The sequence below is a fragment of the Cupressus sempervirens genome, chromosome 11 (genome assembly GCF_028749045.1).
Source record: "Cupressus sempervirens isolate cs-2001-9-10 chromosome 11, ASM2874904v1, whole genome shotgun sequence".
In the NCBI taxonomy this organism is placed as follows: domain Eukaryota; kingdom Viridiplantae; phylum Streptophyta; class Pinopsida; order Cupressales; family Cupressaceae; genus Cupressus; species Cupressus sempervirens.
This window is the reverse complement of record NC_143128.1, coordinates 250,236,721-250,259,558: the sequence shown is the minus strand read 5'-3', so window position 1 is coordinate 250,259,558 and position 22,838 is coordinate 250,236,721. Positions and strand designations below refer to the sequence as shown.

General features: G+C 38.0%; 1 protein-coding gene across 1 annotated transcript in view; it reads left to right on the top strand.

Moving 5' to 3' along the window:
- The first annotated feature begins 11,118 nt into the window (after positions 1 to 11,118).
- The window catches only part of LOC149529090 (ABC transporter C family member 2-like), a 167,619-nt gene continuing 155,899 nt past the window's right edge, over positions 11,119 to 22,838 (top strand). The window contains 1 exon segment of the mRNA XM_089811398.1: positions 11,119 to 11,663. Within this exon segment, the coding sequence (XP_089667524.1) occupies positions 11,328 to 11,663 (336 nt within the window). The 5' untranslated portion in view covers positions 11,119 to 11,327.

Below are 22,838 nucleotides of genomic sequence, written 5' to 3'. Positions count from 1 at the left end.
ACAAGCTCTCTCTGCCTCTCCCACTCTCTCTCCCATCGCCTAATTTCTCTCCCCCATCCCCTGCTCTCTCTCTCTCGTCTCCCATCCCCTACTCTCTCACACTCTCCCCCATCCCCTACGCTCTCTCTCCTCTCCCATCCCCTACTCTCTCACACTCTCACTCTCTCCCATCCCCTACTCTATCTTTCTTACACATACACCCCCATCCCCCCTCTATCTTTCCCTCTCCCACTGCCTACTTTCTCTCCCCCCATCGTCGTACTCTCTCTCTCATCCACCCCCTACTCTCACACTCTCACACTCTCTCCCATCCCCTGCTCTATCTCTCTTACACACACACACACACACACTCCCATCCCCCCTCTCTCTTTTCCTCTCCCATCGCCTACTTTCTCTCCCCCATCGTCATACTCTTTCTCTACCACCCCCTACTTTCACACTTTCACACTCTCTCCCATCCCCTACTCTCTCACTTTCATAGATACACACACTCTTATCCCCCCACTCTTCTTCTTCTCTCTCATCCCCTACTCTCTACATCTGTCACACACACTCCCATCCCCCCTATTTCTCTCCCTCTCCCTCTCCCACTCCCTCTCCTACTGCCTACTGTCTATCTCTCTCAAGTTCTCTTTCTTCCTCTCTACTCTCTCTCTCTCCCATCCCTTACTCTCACTCTCTCTTCCATCCCCTACTACTTTCTCTCAAACTCTCACACTCTCTCCCATCCTTTACTCTATCTCTCTTATTAATAAATACACATTCCCATTCCCCCCCCTCTCTCTCTCTCTCTCTCTCGCAGTCCTTGTCCCACTGCCTACTCTCTCCCATCCCCTACTCTATCTCTCTTAAATGCTCCCATTCTACCTCTCTCTCCCTCCCACTCCCTCTTCCACCGCCTACTATCTCTCTCTCTCTCACTCTCTCCCTCTCTTTCCCATCCCTCTACCATTTCCTACTCTCTCTATCTCTCTCTCCCCTCTCTCATTCTTGACTCTCTCTATTTGACACACACACACCCATCCCCCCTCTCTCCTCTTCCATCCCCTACTTTTTCTCTCACTTGCTCTCCCTCTCCCACTCCCTCTCCCACTGCCTACTCTCTCTCTCTCTCACTCTTACTCTCTCCCTCTCCACTCTCTCTCTCTCTGCTACCCTCTAGTCTCTCTTAAATTTTCACACTCTCTCCTATCCCCTACTCTCTCTCTCTCTCTCTCTCTCTCTCTCTCTCTCTCTCTCTCTCTCACACACACACACACACACACACACACACACACACACACACACACACACACACATTTCTATTCCCCCCGTCTCCCCCTCTCCCACTCCCTCTCCCATCGCCTACTCTCTCTTCCATCCCCTACTCTCTCTTGAGCTACTTTTTCTTCCCCCTCTCCCATTCCATACTCTCTCTCTTTCACACACATGCACTCCCATCCTCCTCTCTCTCAAGTTCTTCCTCTCCCACTCTATCTCCCATCACCTACTCTCTCTCTCCTCCATCCCCTACTCTTAATCTCTCTCTCTCCCAACCTGTACTCTCTCTCACACTTCCTCTCTTTCCCATCCCCTACTTTAAATCTCTTTCCCCCATCCCACACTCTCTCTTTTCCACCCGTACTCTCTCTCACACTTCCTCTCTTTGCCACCCCTACTCTCTCTCTCTCTCTCTCTCTCTCTCTCTCTCTCTCTCTCTCTGCCACCCCTACTCTATCTCACTTTCTCTCTACCATCCTATACTCTCTCCCCTCTCCTATCCCCTACTTTCTCTCTATCTCTTTCATGCACACACATAGCCATTCCCCTATCTCCCCCCACCTAGTTCTCTTTTGCAACTTACATCTTAATAGTGCGTGCGCACTATAGTGCTTGCGCCCTATAGCGCGCACACGCTATTTAGAACTGAGGTTTAAATAACGCATGCACGCTATAGCGCGTGCGCGCTATAGGGCGCACACGCTATTTAAACCTTAATCAAACCCAAGCCTAAGGCTTGATTTTGCCTTGGAGATCCAACCCAAAGGTTTGGATTTGATGAATAGGCCTGAGACGTGTTTTCCAGCAAACATACAAAAAATGATTATTTTTTCTTTTGTGCTCCCCTTCAAGATTTCTCGTGGTTGGGTATCGATAAGATCAGGTTACATAGCATTATAGGTCTCTGTGTTAGCTATCTAACCATATAATTTATTTTTAATTTGAACTATTTCAAGCCTTTCATCTATAATTTCTTTTGAATGTATGTTCATTTTTTGTCAAAAACCACCACGTACTAATTGGGCTATAGATTTTAGCTCATTCATCAAATTTTGTAACAACTTAGTTTTTTAAAAACTAGACTCCATTCTACACACTTTGAAAAAGAAAAAAGTTTTGATTTTAGATTAGTTTTCAATTATTTCTAGGGGGAAGCACACAAATATTTCACGTTCTTGGGATGTGTCTAGTTAAAAAATTCGTTAAAAAAAAATAGAAATTATAAAATTACTCGAAAAATCTGGGATAAACTACATAGTGTTAAGTAACTTTTGAGTAGAGCGATTAAAAAATTTCAAAAAAAAAGTTAAAATTTTAGGGGGGCCACACTTTGTACTGTGCTATGTTTTTTTGGAATAAATAGTACCACTTTTTGTGGCCCCCTTTTTTGAGGACCTAAAACTAAACCATTTTGAAAAAAAATTAGTAGTTTAGAAACTAGATTCAAAGGACTACGACTTTTTTTTTGTCATATCTGAAAATTTTGAGCGTAACTGTCTTCAAATTCTTGTTGAAGTTCAAAATTTGCAGATTTCAAGAAAAAGGTGTCCACTTATACCCCCCTTTTGGCACCACAACTTTGTGCACTTACCCTAATAAAACTTACTATTTTGTTTTTCACTTTTTAAATGTCACACTATACTCTATATTTCTAATTTTGTTTCTAGTTTCTTTTTTTCTCCTAGTTTCATGGATTTTAATTAGCTTTTATTTATAAAAAATAAATTATTTTTTTCAAAAATTTGTGCTTTCACCAAGAGTTAGGTTTGACATATGTTGTAAGTATTTTACAATTTTTCCTTAATTTAACTTTTACCATGGAAATTAAAGAGACAAATAAATATTGCAAACACAAACCATTTTCATGGGAATTATTTTAAGATAATTGAAAAATATAAATAATATTTTGATATAAGAACTTATATATTTATTCTCATTATTATTTTGATTAGTTTCTAAAGTGAACAATCTAAATGAATTAATTGAGGAGATAAGAAATATTGCTTTTTATAAATTAAAATTTATTATAAATAAAATTTCTATCTAAATTAAAATATATTAATATGCTTTTTTTCTTTTATTATACAAAATTTTAACAAAAAATTACATCCATATTTATTTCTAAAAAAGTAATAGAATTATTACCAAAACTTTAGTAGAACATAAAATAAAACATAATTTAAATATATAAAAATACTTACTAATTATACTCTTTTTTTTAATCTTAGTTTTCATTTCTAATATATTTACTAAACCTCTAATTCTGATAAAAATAAATTTTAAAAAATAAATATAATAAGCAAATGAAAGTTTTCTTCTTAGATGATTGGAAATTCAACTTAAATTACAACCAACATATATATATAAGTTATATTGTGTTCTATTTAAGAGCATGTATCACAATGTCATAATAACATAATCATTTGAGATCCAGGTTTAAGAATAGTGCAAAAATATAAAAACTTATTTTGGTAGGGAACATATATAGTTTTTTTTTTTATGGGTAAGAGGTCGAAGCCAAGGTTAATTATTATTATATGTTTATAATTTATCATTTCAATTATTAGTTAAGCTTGAGTAGATTGGAACTCAAGACCTTCCAATTAAGAGGCTCATAATTTACTGTTGTGTTGTAGGCTCTTACCTGGGAACATATATAGTTATTCATATTATTATTATTTAATTATTTTCAAAAGTAAACAATATAAATGAATTAATTGATGAAGTAAGGAAAATTGCTTTAACATATCCATAAATTAAAATTTAATATAAATTAAATTTCTATCTAAATTAAATTATACATGACATGCATATATTATTTTTCTTCTATTATAAAAATATTTAAGAACACATTTTATAAGTATTTATTTCCTTGAAAATCAATAGAACTTATTACGAAAACTTTAGTAGAACATTAATAGAACATAAGGTTGGATAAAGAATTGATTATAAAAAAATATTTAAATAAATAAGAACCACTTTTTAATGTCTAATATATTTACTAAACCTCTAATTCTAATAAAAACATAATTTTAAAAAATGTATATAATAAGTAATATACAACAAATGAATATTTTCTTCTAAGATGATCCAATTTCAATTCTTAAATTGCAACCAATGTATTTATATAAGTTATATTGAAGTCTACCTTATTTTTTAAAATGTTAATAATTTTATTACTATTTTAGTTAAACATTTATGCAAAGAATAAAATAAAATATTATTCTTAAAAGAAAATAGTTATTAATAACAAATCATAGAATTTTATGTTTAACTTATTAATAGTCTATTTATTATTTAACAATTTTTAGGGTGTGACATGTATATATTTCTATGGGCTTATTGTTGCATGTATACAAACATGCAACTGCTAGTTATAAAAATCTTATATGTCAAAGTTTCTAAATTCATACGTTTTAAAAAATAATATACAATTTTAGAAAATAATTATAAATCAACAATATATACAACTTGAGAAAGTTTTTAAGTTTATATTTTGCATATTAATATTTCAAATTGGTAAAACAAATTATATACTATATTTAAAAAATATTATCTATAATAAAATTTGACAATTTATTTATAAACTTAAGTATCATATTCGCAATTTTATAAAAAACTAACATGTTAATCAATATGATCCCATAAATTTTTAGCATGTCATATATGACTCAAAAGTTGAAATGGGGGAAACAATTCATGCCTTACAGGGTTCCAAAAAAGTGTCCTATAACACAAATTGTTTTGAATCAATGAGATTCAACTAAATTAATATTTCATGAAGCAAAATTAAAAAATTAAATTTAAACTTTATAAAAAATACGTCAATTGAAAAAAGTAAAATGTTTTGATTGGTTGAAATTAATTGAAATATCAGACAAACCCGATTGCAATAATATTTCCTATGAAAAATGCAATAAAAATGATAATATGTATTTTAATCTCTATTTATCTATAAACCAGTACAATGTATTTTACATACAAGTATTAACTTATTTTTTAATTTATATGACCTTTTTCCATTCTTGCCCGCTTTATACTCTTGCTACTTTTGCCCACCGCACTGATCTGATCTCACTTTTGCTACTTTTGCATATTTGGTTTCCCACTCGAAAGTATCCGTTGCTTTTTGGTGAGAAACTGCGAGGGCATCAGAAATGGAGGTTACAGGGGTCTGAAAATCGCTGGAAGAGAAGTTAATAGCACAGGGGACCAACTTCTCTGCATTCTGACAGCTTTCTGGCGAAAAATGGTTGAAAGAACGGTCAATGCGGTCGTGAAAGGATTTATTTTGGTGGAAAATGTATGCTAACACTTTAAGCTAAAGGCACGGTTGTCATTTTCACCAGTGAACGCTTTTCGCTGCGTTGTCATCGATTTTGCGGGCATTTTAAGCGGGGACAGGTGTTTGAGGGTTTTTTATTAAACTTTCATTTTGATCAGCGTGGGCGCTTCTGTAAGAAACAGTGGGACCAGGGCAGCAGACACAATACCAGACAGGGTTCAGATCCTAGGTAGGCCCGTTTCCAAGGGTAAAACAAAGACTGGGGCCCAGCCCACAGCAAGATAGTGGCAGGCCTTAAGCCAGGGGTTTCAAGGTGCACTTTTTGGTTTTGTTTTATATATTTGCTCTTGTTAGCTTTTGTTTCGCCCTTCTTTCTTTTGATCAATGGAAAAACAAATTGAGGATACACAAATGAGAAAACAAACGGTGGATATGCAAACCATGGAAAAACAAACCATCTCATTGGTAAAAAACGGTCAAGAAATTATGGTACACTTTGAAACTAACCATTTAGGGCAAGTCAAAATGGCATCACTTGGCAAGACAGGAAAATATATTTGGGTCAATGTTAAACAGTTCAAGGGCATTTTAAAACGTAGACTTGCTCGTATGAAAGGGTCACAGGACAAGCAAAAACACGGGCAGAGATTGCATAAACAAGTCAAAATGTGCCCTCCTCCACACTTAAGTGGTGACAGTCATTTGTATGGTAGTAATAACTTCAATGAGTCTGTCAGTTACAACCCTACCTCCACACCTCTCGCTTGGTGCCCAGATCTTTATGTGCAAGAACTTTTGAGGGCCAAGAGGAGGTTGGAGCTCCTAGAGGCTAAGGAGCAAGAAAGTTACCGCAATATACAGGTGCTAATTGCAACAAATAAAACTCTTGCAGATGATAACAACACTTTAAAAGCTCAAATCTCAACGTTGCAAGAAACACTTTTAGCCGGAAAGCTTGAATGGCAGAATATGAAGGATGAATGGAAAAACTTGAATGTGACATTGGAAACAAACAAGGTCACAGCAAATACCGAGTCATCTCATAATAAGGAGAAAACGATTCTTCAAACTAGTTTGCCAGGAAAGGCAGATGGTGAAGAGAAGAGAAGGAGTTTTGCAGAAGTCACCAAAACTTGGGACAAAAACAGCAAACACCCTGATATGGCAAGAGAAGAGGCAAAGATTCGTGTGAACACGCAAGACAAAGAGGTCAAGGAAAGGCAGCTTAGGGCATCCAATATAATTATCAAGGGGATAAAAGACTATGGGGAAGGCGAACATACCCTTGACCTAACGAGGGATTTCCTACAAGATGTGCTGTTGTGGCAAGGGAAAATCTGCCAAGCTTGGAGGGTTGGCAAACCACACGCTGAGAGAAATAGGCCAATCAAGGTAGTCATGCTCAGCATTAGCGACAAACAAAATCTACTTAACAAAAAACAGCTTTTGTGGGGTTCTCGCTTCGTTTTAGAGGAGGATTTAACTATGAGACAGCAAGTAGAAAGAAGGATGGAAATGGAAAAAATCAGAACAGCTAGAAATGAAGGCAAAAGAGCTTGGATGTTTAAGGGAAAAGCAGTTATTGCTCATTTTGGCCACCGCTACAATGAAGGGCAGCAAGAAGGCAACAAAGGTGCAACAACAAACACCTTAACAGGCAGCGATACAACAAGATCCATAATCACACCTAGCGATAATAACTCAACTTTGAGTCTTTCGCATCAAAATAAATAGCAATCAAGCTTAACCCAGTCGTCCTTAAGTTTAGTTTGTTGGAATTGCAGAGGTTATCCATGGAGACGTGGGCCTGGGTTAGGGCCTATTGCGGAAGGCAAAGACATTATTTGTCTCATAGAGACACATGAGCATGAGGGATGTAAGACGCCATTGTTTGAAGGCTACTGGAAGATGGCAGTGTGGAATGAGGCAGCGGGAAATGGTAAAGGTTATGGAGGTATAATGGTTCTAGTAAAAGAAAAAGAAGGTCGTGTCATTCAGCTGGAAAAGACTGATTCTAATAAACAATTTATATGGCTCAAAATCGTGGAAAATAACACTCTTCTCAGGATTGCAGCTTGTTACTTTGCTCCACAAGTATCTAAAATTTATAAAAAGTGTGGTTTAGATCACAATGACCCTTATGCTACGTTAAAGAAAGATGTTGCTGTTTTTTCACAACGTGGGGATGTCCTTCTCGTTGGAGATTTCAATGCTAGGACAGCAAATTGGCAAGCAAGTATTTTCAGCTCCGAAGTAAATGATAACCCTATTTGGCTCACAAAAGAGAGAAATCATCCATGGGATAGAATATCCGAAGATGCTAAAGGCTGCAATCATTTTGGGGAAGAATTGATCACTTTGTGTGGCACATTTGATCTAATAATCTGTAATGGTTTGGCTAGATGGGCTAAGTCGGGCAATTTCACTTGCAACACATACAACGGGGCAAGTGTGGTAGACTATGTAATTTGTTCGCAGCATTTGTATAACAATATTGAAGAAGTTGAAATTGGAGAGCACATTTGGGATCTCAAATCAGATCATAGACCACTGTACGTAAATTTGTATTGGGCAAAGGATAGACGGATTGGGGCAAAAATCCAAGGCCCTCAACACCCACCTTCTCAGGGCAGAATTTTGTTAACTTCAGAAAATAGTAACACTTTCAGGGCTGCTCTTGAGGAACTTTGTATGGGACACCCTATGTATAAGCATGGTGTTAATAGTCATGATTTATCAAATCTGATTCACAAGGCTCTTTCAAAATGCAAGAGAGCAAAAAATAGAAAATCTGAAACTAATTGTTTTCCAGCCAATGCATGGTTTGATAAGGAATGCAAGAGGGCTAGGAGAAATCTAAGGGAGTCAAATAAAACTAACCTTGACATTAAGACCTACAAACAGATCCTAAAGAAGAAAAAAATCGATTTTATGTCCACAAGGAGAGAGGAGCTAATTTTCTTGGGCAGAAATAACCCCAAACGTTTTTGGAAAGAACTCCAACCAAGGAGGAAGCAAACTGAAAATAATATTACTGCCACCCAATGGTTTGATTATGCTAAGAAACTTTATGAACAAGAGGGTGGAGTGGGACAGCCACCTTTGGTCAATGATACCACAAATATTTTTACTGTGCAAGAGATAGAGACAGGGATTAAGAAGTTGGGTGGAGGCAAAGCAAAAGACCTTGTTGCGCTTCAAGCTGAATATTTGAAGTGGGGTATGAAAACTCTTGCACCGCACATCACTGAAATCTTCAACAAATCTGCCAGGAAGGGTTTCCGAAAGATTGGACAATCAGCCTTGCAATACCACTTTTTAAGAGTGGTGATGTTAACAATCCCTCCAACTACAGGACTATAATGATCAATCCCCTCTTTGCTAAACTTTTTGGCAGTATGATAGAAACTAGGATCAGCAAATGGGCAGAAGAAAATCATAAACGTGCTAAAGGGCAAGCTGGTTTTAGGCCAAAGCACTCGACAGTGGATCACTGTGTCACTCTGAGACACATTATTGAAAAAGAGTGGGAGAAAAAAAGAAGAGGTTTTTTGTTGCTTTGTTGACTTCAAAAAGGCTTTTGATACCGTTCCGAGAGACAAGCTTTGGTTGAGGATGGAAGAATTGGGGATTCCTAGGCATCTCAGAGCTGCTGCTCATAGAATGTACGAAGAGGTGAAAGTCAAAATCAGAACTTCAGATGGCATTTCAGAATGTTTTAGGAGCGATATCGGGGTCAAACAGGGCTGCCCTTTATCCCCTACTTTATTTGGTTTATATATTGACAAACTGGAAGAGTGGTTAAACACGCAAGAGCGTGAAGGCATTCAGCTAGGGGAATTTGTTATAAAGCTACTCCTATATGCGGACGACCTCATTTTAATTGCCAAATTTGCTTGTGGTTTGCAAGACCATCTATCTTCTCTTGAGCGCTTTTGTAGAATGGTGGGGATGCAAGTCAATATTAGCAAAACCAAGGTTATGATTTTCTCTAATAATAAAAAACAACATCAACATGAATTTTATTACAATGGAAGTGTTCTCGAAGAAGTTGCGGAATATAAATACCTTGGCATCAATTTCAACAAAAAACTAAGCTGGTCTAGCTGCAGGTATAAAAGGACATTAGGTGGATGGAAGGCTTTCTACGCTCTTCAGAATAGGTGCCGTGAAGCGGAGTTGTGGGATTGGAAAAATATTCAAACCTTGTTTGGTCTTCTTGTGCTGTCAGTTGTTCTTTATGGGTGTGAATTATGGGCCAGCAGCACTACTATAGCACAATGGAAACAAATCGAAGGAATCCAAAAGCGCTTGATTACAAGCAAGTTTTAAAATTAAAAGCACTGTTCCATATGACATCATGCTAAGTGAAATGGGGGCTGCGCCTATTGAGGCACTTGCTATGGTTCGCCTTTTAAGCTATCTAAAAAGAATCGAAAAAATGGAAGAGGATAGATGGCCGAAAGTTGTCTTTAGTGACACACTATGTAAGCGAAAAAGGACATGGATGCAACAAAACATCAAGTGGATGAGTAAATGGAATATTCATTTCAATATGTGCCCCACAAGTAATAAAGAAATAAAGGTCTTTGTTATGGAGAAATTCTACAAGAGAAATTGGGGAAGCGAGATTGGGAGGAAGAAACTATATTATATAAATGAGTTCAACCCCACTTGTGATCAACTCGAAAAAGTGTACATAGGAGCCAACATTTCTTGGAGAGCTAAAATTCTTATTGCTCAGCTGAGAACCAACTCTCACCAACTTCGTTGTGAGACCGGGCGTTGGAAGAGGCCAAAGGAGGCTTGGGAAGAGAGAATTTGCAGATTTTGCAATTCTGGGAAAGTGGAAACTGAACAGCACTTTATTCTAGAATGTGAGGCCTACAAGGATAGCAGGGATAAGTTTGCGAATACTATATGTGACAGTTCTTGGCATAACCTGTTCAACGAAGAGTACATTGGGCAATTGGGGGGGCTCATCATTAGTCTACACAAGAGGCGAACAACGCTACTTAAGTCTGCTTGAGTTGTCTTGCTGTCCCATAGGCTATTTTTGGCCTCGTGGACGTTAAAATTTTATCTATCTATCTATCTTCTTTAGATCTCTTCCTTTACTCTAATAATTTACCTTATTGAAATGCAAGAGAAATACATAGTATCTTCATACTTTGAAACGAAAGAATACATTTAATTAGTAAATAATTAATTATAATCAGCATCCACAAGACTCGGTAAACATGAAAAAGAAATGAATACATTTAAATTGTTTTTGTGGACGTGTATATGAAAAAAAATTATGGAGAGGGTCTCTGCATTCCAACAGCAGAGGCAGAGTTATTTTAGCGCATCAAATGTTAAAATATTCACCAATCGACGCTTTAAAAATCATACCGTGCTTTGACTACTGTGCTCGTGGATGTGCAGAATATTCGTTTAAATTATTGTAGGAATTGTTGTCGCTTTTATTGAGGTACGTGATGACGATTTTTAACTGCAATTCCCAATGGTCAACGTGCATTGCCTAGCACTCGAAGTTTACCCGCCAAGAGGAATATATTCGCAAGAAAGCAGCATATCTACCATTAAAAAGACGGCAGGGGACGTGGTCGACTTTCAAACCAAATCAATTCCGGTGAATTTACAATAAACAAATTTCTCCGCTATAATTGTTTTCCCACCGGTGCATTTGCAATAAGAAAACAAATTTCTCCGCTATAATTGTGTTTCCCATTTCATGGTGGTCGAAAACCTGTGAAAATTTCTGTCCCCGGAAACCCAAATGGCTCTGGAGGGACTAGTTGATTGGTACTGCAAGCCTGTGGAAAATGGAAAGTGGGTGACACTGATTCCAAATGCTCTCGGGGCTTACACACCCTGTGCAACTGAAACCCTGGTGGTTGCTCTGTCGCATTTGGTCCTGTTGTGCTTGATTTGTTACAGAATTTGGTTGATAAGGAAGGATTATTCCGTCAAGAGGTTTTGCCTGCAATCACGCTTATTTAACTATGGATTGGGGGCTCTCGCTGCCTATAACACGGCAGAGCCGCTGTACAGGGCTGTTATGGGATTTTCTGTGGTTAATTTGGACGGTCAGGGTTCTCTTGCACCTTTTGAGGTAAGTAGTTTTTAAATTGCACAAAGCACTGGTTTCTTGGATATAATTGCAGTTGGGCCAGTGGAAACTTTGTGCATAAAAATCGACAAAATATCGTGTGGAAAGTGTTTTTTTAATGCTTACAGCTTTTGGTTCACCATTTTCAAATCAAAGCGATTGATATCTAGGCGTAGAATTTTTCCTGCCGAAGGGCCTCCTGGGCGACTGGAAATGCCGACAAAAAAAAAACCTTACGAATTAGTACCCATTTGCATAATATTATGCCCGTAGGTGAAAATCTGAAATTACTGATAAATTAATTATTTTCTATGACCAGATGGCTTTTAATATCCTTTATTCCGATACTCTCTAGGGATGGAACTTGGAGAGGTTGGAATTAAAAATATTAAATAATTATATGCTGAAATATGTTAGTATGTCTGACCGAAAATTTGAAGTTGTTACTCATTAGATAACCTATAATCATAATCAAACAGAGTCTTGGGATCGTTGGATTGTGGGGATGGGTTTTGGGGATTACGGGCTTAGGTTTCTGTATAGGGAGAGGATGACAATACAAATATATGTTAATATATGGTACGTAAAAAAATGGTTTTAAAAAACAGATAAGGAATAATATATGAAAGTTTAAAGTATTTAAACAATATTGCATTGAATGAACAATAAAAATATCCAATATTCATGTATTAGTATTAAGTTATATTCAAAATGATAATGACATAAAAAAATATAAAGTAGCCAATGGTCGAGTGCCTCAAATTGTCACTCATTCTAAAGCCCAGCATTGTAGAACTCATAATTTGAAGTGCTAGACTCCTCAAGTCCAAGATCCTCCGAAGGAATACCTACCACCCCTGCCTATGCTACATCTTCATCAACTTGTTTTGGCTTCCCTAGCTCTAGATCCCTTCTATCTGTTGGATTCTTCTTGTGCATAGATAGATTGTGGTTAGTGAGATGCAAAACACTATGTGCAACTACAAGCTCCTCCACTCTCCTGATGTAAGTTAGTTCCTCTTAACAAAGTGATTAAAACTATAAGTAGATCAATTCCTTCAGAAACAGAGCAATTAGAAACCTGAGTCAGTAGATGGCATTGCCGCCATGCGTTTTGGCCTTATCTAAACATAGATAACATTTTTTGTCCACTTTGTATAAATGATGCTGCCTAGTGTAGATTCATAATTTTTTAAAATCGTTTTCACAAACCTTGTCTTCACCTCAACATCTTGTATCGAAGTAATTCTGCCCAAACTTCGCACATACCACTTTGAGTTCAATGCATAGACAGCCATGTGCAAGGGAGTGTCAAGCTTCTCCCATTGACAATTACTGATTGACTGAAAGTGTTCATTGCAGAACATAATGTGGTGCCTTTTCTTCTACAATGGCTTTTATTTGGCCAAGCATATTGTCAACACACTCATATGCTTTTCCAAAGTTAGGTGCATTTAAATTCCCCTAACTAATGACTCAGAGAATTGAAGTAATGACAACAATGTATTTTCCATCAATCCAAATTCTAAAAACTTCTCACCATCTTTTGCTCCCTTCTCTAACTTAGAGTTGGGCCACCAATATCCCTCAGCTATTGCAACAATTAGTTGCAATACCTCTTGCAGCTCAAGCATTCTCTTCAAGAGAACAAACTATGATGCATTCTTAGTCGGCATGAGTATCAAAAACTCCATAGAGAATTTTCTGAAGTGTGCTTGTGATGAATGGTGGTGGTTGACAAACATCTACACACCTCTACCATCATTAACCACATCTTTGATCTATCTAATTTTGTAGATTCCCTTGAGTGCATTATTCATGTCACGCACACAAGGAGTCCACCAAATATGCCTATAGGCTGAGTCAATCATTTTTATTTTGCAGTTTTGCACATATATGTTGCACCTGACACTGCTTGCAGCATATCTTCATTGGTCCAATCTCCTCAATAGCATCTTATGTATTTAGAACTGAAAATCAATATCTTTACAATGTTCTGAACATTTAATAGCCCTAAGGAGTTAAGGGCCCTTTGTACATGTGATCATGACGTTGATGAATGGATAATGCCTGATAACTGTCCACCAATTGTGGTGCATCTACTAGTGACCTAGGTAGCTTCCATTTTCTCCAATGAATGGAATAGTTTTTATCTAAAATTGTTGTCCTCAATTTTGTCTCTTTTGGTGGGACATATAGTGATCTTGCTTTAATTATTTTTGCGACAACCTTGTTATAAGGAGAGTGAGCGACATGGATTGGGATGTGATTGGCAAAGAAGGATTTGCAAATGACATCATCTGCCTTATCTTTTAATGCCTTTGTCAAAAGTCAGAATTGAAAACCTTACATAGTGTTATCACTATCAGATACATGATATTAACATTCAGAATAAAAAACTTTACATAATGTTAGCAGAATAGTTGAACAATAGAATGATAGAATTCTAGAAGGATAGAGATAAAATTGCAGAATGATTGAAGAATTGTAAGAAAGAAGGATTCTATTAGAATGAATTCACAGTTGACAGATAGAATGGTTGATTCAGAGAATGAACAAATTTTAGAAAGATAAAAAAATAGAATGATAGAAGAATGGAAAAATAGTTTGATAGAATGGTGGATGGATAGAATGAAAGAAGCATATAATAATAGAATACTAGAAGATCAGATAGAATGACCAGACAAATGAACAATACAAGGATAATATAATAATCAAAGTATGACAAAATTCTAAAAGATAGAACACTTCAAAATTCTAAAAGATAGAACACTTCAGTGATAGAAAAGGAATAACAATTGGAAGCACTTAATAAAAAATAAAAAATATTGGTAAATAATAAATATGTCTGACTCTAAAAATTTGATATCTTTGATCACCACTTAGCTTGTGATGTTCTCATTGAAAACATTATATATTATTATCATATACATTATATCATGTTTGTGCGTGAGAATATGAAATCTTAAATTCATGGACAATTGTCTATCATCAGATAAGTTTATCTTCTTTGTTCCAATGCTATTACTGGGCAGGGAGACCAACAATGTTGGAATAAAAAATGTTACATTAGTGGTATGCGGATACATTAAGATTTTGTCTGACTCTGAAAATCTGAAAATTTTAATGGAAGGACAATTGTAGCTTTGATGTCCTCCATCTCAGTGCTCTGTGTGGGCAAGAAGACTGAAAATATTAATTAAAAACATTGCATAGTGGTATATATTACGTGACTGTAAAACTCAGAATTCTTAAATAGGTGGACAATTGTCTGCTATCAGATAATCTTTAATGTCTTTCATTTAAATGCTGTATGCAGGCAAAGAGAAACAGTGGAATTAAAAATATTACACAGTGGTATCCAGATACATGAGTGTATGTCTGATTGTGAATATAAAAATTCTTAAATAGGTGGGCAATTTCTTATCATCAGATAGTTTTTAAAGTCCTCTACTCTGCTGGTGTCTACAGGATCTATTAGAAGTGTATAGACATCTGAAACATGGTTGAAAGAGAAACAGTGGAATTAAAAATATTACACAGTGGTATCCAGATACATGAGTGTATGTCTGATTGTGAATATAAAAATTCTTAAATAGGTGGGCAATTTCTTATCATCAGATAGTTTTTAAAGTCCTCTACTCTGCTGGTGTCTACAGGATCTATTAGAAGTGTATAGACATCTGAAACATGGTTGGGCATCTCTAACTACTGTTTTATGCTCCAACTCAATGTGAAAAACTTGAGAAACACTAGGAAACATTTGAAAAAACTTATTGAAATAGGTAAATATTGTATTAAAAAAGGCAGCAAGCAATGTTTATTGTTTCAGCTGTCTCTTTTCTAGTGTTTTCTGTATATGAATCTCTAATCTGGAATTATTCTATAAAGTATTGTCCTTCTGCTGATGGGGGATTGTATGTTCGCACATGAAATATTTAGTAAAAACTTTCGTATTTGAACATGTGATGCAACCATTTTATTTTGTGAACAACTCCAGACACTGTGCAATATTTTGCTTCTGTGGAGGAGCCAGAAACTCTGGTTTGTGTAATTGCCCTTTTCAAAGCAGGATTTAATAATAAACAAAATAAATAAAAAAAATTAGAAAAGAATAAAGATTAAATTTAAGTTAAAAATATTAAACAATAAAAATAAAATATAACATAATTAAATTTAGTTTAATGAATGGTCAAAAGGCATAAAAATGAAAAGTTGCGACTCCCTCAAATATGGGTTATAGAAGGGAGAAGAAAACTTCATTTAAAAGGGGGATAGAGGGAGGAAGAGAAAATGAAAGTTGTAAATTAAGAAAGAATCTCTTGAAGAGAAAAAATAAATGAGAAGAAAATGTCGTGTCCCCTTTTTAATGACATGTTATTTTTCAGTGAATTTGCTTATCATGGACTCTCGTAGGCAGATGTTTTTTGGTGAGAGAGTCATTTTGATGATTATTTGGGGATTGGATGATCTTATTTGCTCTTGGAGAGATGGAGTTTATTATATTTTTTTTATGTGTTATGCGGGGCCAAAATATTATAATTTTGAGTTGAGTTGCATTTTTTATTTTATAAAGTTACTTTTTATAAAAGTGCATTATAAAGGGATTTCATAATAATATTTATGGATACTTCTAGAAGTTCTTAGAGGCTTTTTAGGAAAGTGAATAAACAGGGTGCTTGGCCTCTCATTTGGACATCCAAGTTTTGAGTTTACAATACTTTTCTCTTTGAGCATTTGTGGCGCCATCTTGGTCTGCAGATTGTTATTTGATCTTTGAGAACGGAGTCTCCTAAGAATTTGCAACTGAGGAGGTGAAATATCGTTTGAAGGGTTGCACTTTGGAAGTGGTATTCAGCTACTTCAAGTTGAGCTTATTTGGGCATTTTCAGCAGGGTTTGATTTTCAGCCTGGACATACATTTTTGCTCATATCCCACTATTGGCTGGGAGTTTGATTTTTATTTCCTTGGAGAATTTTCCTTGGAGCCTGGTGATTATTTTCATATTATTTTCGGCACCTTTCAGCCCGCATTTATTTTTGCCAGGAGCTGTACTAGTCCGTACATGTATGGCTGTACCTACAAGCCGTGCGGTCAGCAAATTGGAGGGCAGTTTGGAGTTGCAATTTCATCATTTTGTCTTCAGCATTTGCTCAATCCAAATTCTTTCATTTCAGTTTGTAGTTGCAAGAAATTCTCAGTTGCATTCAGCCAGTAAGGGTTTGTTGTAATGTGCCATGTTGTAATACCGTGAGATAAAAATCGCATATCATATGTAAAAGCATTTGGTTATCATTGAATAAATATATTGGCACTATTTTACATCAGCTATTTGAGTAGATTTGTTGCATAACAATTTCCTTTTTTCAACATTTTACTTTCAGCAGTGTATTTAGTTTGCATGTCAAGTGTTTGACGAAATTTCACAGTTCAATATTAGTGGTTTTTAGTGGCCTATTGGTAAGGGCCATTACAGTGGTATTAGAGCCTAGCTCCTGCCATCCCGAGGGTTTAGAAATCACATGCAGTCACCTGGGGTTGGCTCTCACAGATTTTACACTCGTAGGCAAACTTTGTTTGACAGGGAACAAGATTTTGACAGGCAGCCATATACCATGGGTGATAGACAAGAGCGTAGCCCACCAAGAGACAGTAGGAATGAGGATTAGGAAACAAAGGAATTTTTCAGAGCAATGGTTACAGGATAAGAGCGGATGGCTCAGGCTTTGCAGGAACTCACCACCATGGTTGAGCGCATGAACCCATAGGATAGACGTAATCAGGAACAGGATAGGGGGACACCAGAGCAGGATAATAGGAGTGTAGCAAGTTCACAGGGTGCTCCTAGGCATAGGTCATGGACTGCAAACAGGCCTACACATCCTACATTCATTAGAGAGGCGACCCAGGAGGCAGTAGAGGATTATATGCCAGAGGACTTTCAGGATGATCTTCAAGCTGCAGATGTAGAATGGCAGGCACTTCCTCCACATGTTCGTGAGTTGCTGAATTTTGATTGCTACCTGAGTCAGAGAAGAGAGCACATGAGGAGTAGCAGGTAGAACTGGAGGCCTAGAGGAGGGTAGAACAGTGAGTTGCAGCGAGCTGCTAACAAGCTCGCCTTACCATCTTTGGACGGTAGTGGACAGATGACAGCACAAGCCTGGATCCATAAGTTAGATACATTCCTAGCATTAAGGCCTATGTTAGAGACGGATGCTATCAAGTATGCCACTTTGCATTTAGAGGGCGCAACACATGATTGGTGGTCACATGGTATGGTTACATTGCAACATAATCAGGTGACATCCTATCAGGATTTTGTGGATAGATTGGTAGAGTGCTTTGATAAGAATGACTCGGAGGTCTTCTTTCGTGATCTTACACAGTTGAGAGAAACAGACAGTTTGGAGGTCTACATCAGTGAGTTTCAGAGATTATCAGTGATGGTGCAGGATGTGTTCGAGAGGAGGTTGGTTATACTATTCACAGAGGGGTTGTCTGAACCTCTAAAGGGGTGGAGCAAGGCATTCGATCCCCCTTCATTGCAAGAGGCTATGAGGAAGGCACGAAGCATGGAGCTCACAGCACCGTCCAGCAGGTTCACCTCTAGGAGCACTTCTTCATTCAAGGACAATAAGAAGTTTGATAAAAACAAGGGCAAAAAAGGTGATACCAAGGCTAAGTCTACTGCACCTTTGGATATGGAGACACTGAATGATTTGCGCAAGAAGAAGCTATGTTTTTATTGCAAGGGTCTCTATGACAAAGATCATGATTGTCCTATGAGGCCTAAGGGGAAGGCTAACAGGGTTATGTGGGCTTATTATGAGGATTCAGATTCTGATAATTCTGGACATGAGATTGATCATAGTGATGCAGAGCCCAAGGCAGAAGCAGAAGCTCCAGAGACTAAGGAGGAGCCCGAGTTGCACTTCCAAGAGGCACGTTTGTCTAGCATTTAGCAGGAAGGATCTTTTAGATTGCGTGGTGTTCTAGCAGGGCAGAGAGTTATTACTTTGGTTGATACTGGTGCTACGCACAATTTCATTGATGCATGTTTTGTTGAACATCGTGATATTATGACTAAGGAGTTTGAGGGACTATGAGTACAGGTTACTGATGGTTATACTCTTAAGTGTAACAGGATGGTTAGAAATTTGCCCTTATGCCTGAACAACTATGAGTTCAAGGCAGACTACCATGTTATCAACATGGGTGATCTGGATATTGTTCTTGGGATGGAGTGGTTGTGCTCATTGGAAGAGGTCACCTTCAGATTGAAGGACATGGAGATTAAGTTTGAAGTGGATGGGAAGCAACACATTTTGAGAGCCATCAAGAATGGAGACATGAGGACTATTTCCTTCAGACGGCTGGAGAGGTTAGCTAGACATGATGACATTGAGTGGGCAGCCATATGTACTCTCATGCCTGCACAGGAGGGACAACATAAGATAGAGTATCATCCAGACATACAACGGTTGAGGGTGAAGTATGATAGAGTCTTTAGCGACATCCCACCTGGCAGACCACCAGACAGAGGTATTGAGCACATCATTGAGTTGGAGGAGGGTGCTAAACCTGTGATGATTACACCATACAGGCATCCTAAGAGGCCGAAGGATGACATCGAGAAAACTATGAAGGAGCTTCTTGCGATGGGTCACATCAGGCCTAGCAAGTCTCCTTTTGCTTCTTCGGTTGTGATGGTGAAGAAAAAGGATAGTACATTGAGGATGTGCATTGATTACAGGGTGCTGAACAAAAGGACATTCAAGAACAAGTACCCCATTCCACGGATTGATGAGCTTCATGGTGCATGCTACTTCACGAAGATTGATTTGAGATCCGGCTACCATCAGATCAAAGTTAGAGAGCAGGATATTGAGAAGATTGCCTTTAGATGTCATTGTGGGCACTTTGAGTTTGTGGTCATGCCATTTGGGCTGACCAATGCGCCAGCTACTTTTCAGTTCACCATGAACAGGGTCTTCCGTCACAAGTTGAGGAAGTATGTGTTAGTCTTCTTTGATGATATTCTGATTTATAGTTGGACTTGGCAGGAGCACATGGAGCACTTGGAGACAGTTTTGGGGATCCTGCAATTGGAGTCCTTGTACGCCAAGGAGTCCAAATGTGATTTGGGCATGATAGAGCTATTGTATTTAGGTCACATCATTAGTGGAAAGGGAGTAAAGATGGATCCTGATAAGGTCTGTGCTATTGTGGATTGGCCTACTCCAGAGAACCTGACACAGTTGAGAGGGTTCCTTGGGTTGTGTGGTTTCTACCGCAGATTTGTCAGTGGGTATTCACGTCATGCAACTCCTATGACAGATTTGCTGAAGAAGGGAGCCTTTGGACACCTGAGGCACAAGCTTGCTTTGAGAGATTCAAGGAGATCATGACTACGTGCCCTGTGTTAGCATTACTTGACTTCTCGAAGCCATTTGAGCTTTAGTTTGATGCATCTGGAGAGGGTATTGGTGCTGTTGTAATGCAGGACAAGCACCCCATTGCATTTGAGAGCAGGAAGCTCTGTGGTCCAGAGAGATAATTTAGTATATATGACAAGGAGATGTTGGCTATTATGCATGCATTGGCTAAATTTAGGCAGTGTTTGGTGGGTGGTAAGTTTTGCATTAAAACTGACCACAATAGTTTGAGACACTTCCTTGGACAAAGAGATCTCAATGACAGATAGCAAAAGTGGGTTAGTAAATTGCAGGCTTATGATTTTGACATCTCCTATGTGAAAGGGACTCAATGTGGTAGTAGATGCATTGTCACGTAGACCACATCTTAGTGCTATGATTCAGATATCAGAGGATTGGAGGCACTTGATCATTGCTGAGTATGCTAGAGATTCATGGGCATCTGGGATTGTTGATGGGACAGTTGTGGATACCAGGTATACACTTGTGGATGATTTGATTATCTACAAGAACAAGACATTCTTAGTCCCAGGATCGAAGGTGAAGCATATTGTTATGAGAGCACTTCATGATTCACCTATAGCTGGACATCTTGGATACTTCAAAACGTACAGGCAGGTACGAGAGTGGTTCACATGGAAGGGGCTCAAGGTAGATGTGTTGCAGTATGTTTGAGAGTGCCCTGTTTGTCAGCAGAACAAACAAGACCACACCTTTCTAGCAGGGCTCCTATAGCCACTTCCCATTCCTGACAGGAAGTGGGAGCGTATATCCATGGATTTCATTACAGGCTTGCCTAAGGCCCAAGGGCGAGATTGCATCTGTGGTGGTAGACAGGTTGACGAAGTATGCACACTTCTTTCTCATCACTACTACTTACACGACAGTGCAGGTGGCTGAAATCTTTTTCAGGGAGATTTTTAGACTACATGGGATACCTCGGAGCATAGTGAGTGACAGGGATAGTAGGTTTTTGAGTCATTTTTGGCAGGAGGTGTTTCGTTTATGTGGCATTGAGCTCACATCTAGCACCAGTTACCACCCGTAGACTGATGGGTAGACAGAGATAGTAAATAAGTGGGTGGAGGGATATTTGAGGAACTACATGGTTGGTCAGCAGAAAGCATGGGTTAGATGGATTTATTTATGCGAGTATTGCTATAATACTACCTATCACATGTCTATTCAGATGACTACTTTCAGAGCACTATATGGCTATAATGCACCGAGCTTTGTTGACTTGCTTATGAGTGATGTTAGAGTTCCTCGTGCTGGGGATTTGCTTCAATAGAGCAAGGACATTGTTGATGCTCTCAGAGATAATATTGCCAGAGCACAAAATCAGCATAAGCAATATGCAGATCATAGAGGACAGAGAGGAGTTTTGAAGTTGGTGACATGGTTTACCTCATGCTGCAGCCTTATGGACAGTCTACTCTTAGGAAGAGGGGGGTCAGAGAAGCTTAAGCCTAGATACTATGTTCCTTTCAGGATTATCAGGCGGATTGGTGAGATGGCTTATGAGCTTGAGCTTCCAACAGACAACAGGGTGCACAATGTTTTCCATGTGTCACGACTCAAGAAGGCGGTGGGTCAGCATGTTGTGCCTTCAACAATTCTTCCTCCATTGGATGATGAAGGGAAATTGGTTCTTGTTCCTGAGTACATCATTGATAGTAGAGAGAGACAGCTCCATAGGAGAACTATCAGAGAGTACTTGGTGAAGTGGAGAGATTTACCCGAGGAGGATGCCACATGGGAGGGAGAAGATATTTTGCAAAATCCAGCTTTGAGATTGCTTGAGGGCAAGCAATTTCAGGAGGGGCGGACTTTCATGTCCCCTTTTTAGTGACATGTTATTTTTCAGTGAATTTGCCTATCATGGACTCTCGTAGGTAGATTTTTTTGGTGAGAGAGTCATTTTGATGATAATTTGGGGATTGGATGGTCTTATTTGCTCTTGGAGAGATGAAGTTTATTATATTTTATTTTATGTGTTGTGCGGGGCCAAAATATTATAATTTAGAGTTGAGTTGCACTTTTTATTTTATAAAGTTACTTTTTATAAAAGTGCATTATAAAGGGATTTCATAAGAATATTTATAGATACTTCTAGAAGTTCTTAGAGACTTCTTAGGAAAGTGAATAAATAGGGTGCTTGGCCTCTCATTCGGACATTCAAGTTTTGAGTTTACAATACTTTTCTCTTTGAGCATTTGTGGTGCCATCTTGGTCTGCAGATTGTCATTTGATCTTTGGGAACAGAGTCTCCTAAGGATTTGCATAACTGAGGAGGCGAAATATCGTTTGAAGGGTTGCACTTTGGAAGTGGTATTTAGCTACTTCAAGTTGAGCTTATTTGGGCATTTTCAGTACGGTTCGATTTTCAGCCTGGACATACATTTTTGCTCATATCTCACTATTGGTTGGGAGTTTGATTTTTATTTCTTGGGAGAATTTCCCTTGGAGCCTGGCAATTATTTCCATATCATTTTCGGCACCTTTCAGCCCAGCATTTATTTTTGCCAGGAGCTGTACCAGTCCGTACATGTACGGCTGTACCTACAAGCCGTACGATCAACAAATTGGAGGGCAGTTTGGAGTCGCAATTTCATCATTTCGTCTTCAGCATTCAGTCTCTAGCATTTGCTCAATCTAGGTTCTTTCATTTCAGTTTGTAGTTGCAAGAAATTCTCAATTGCATTCAGCTAGTAAGGGTTTATTGTAATGTGCCATGTT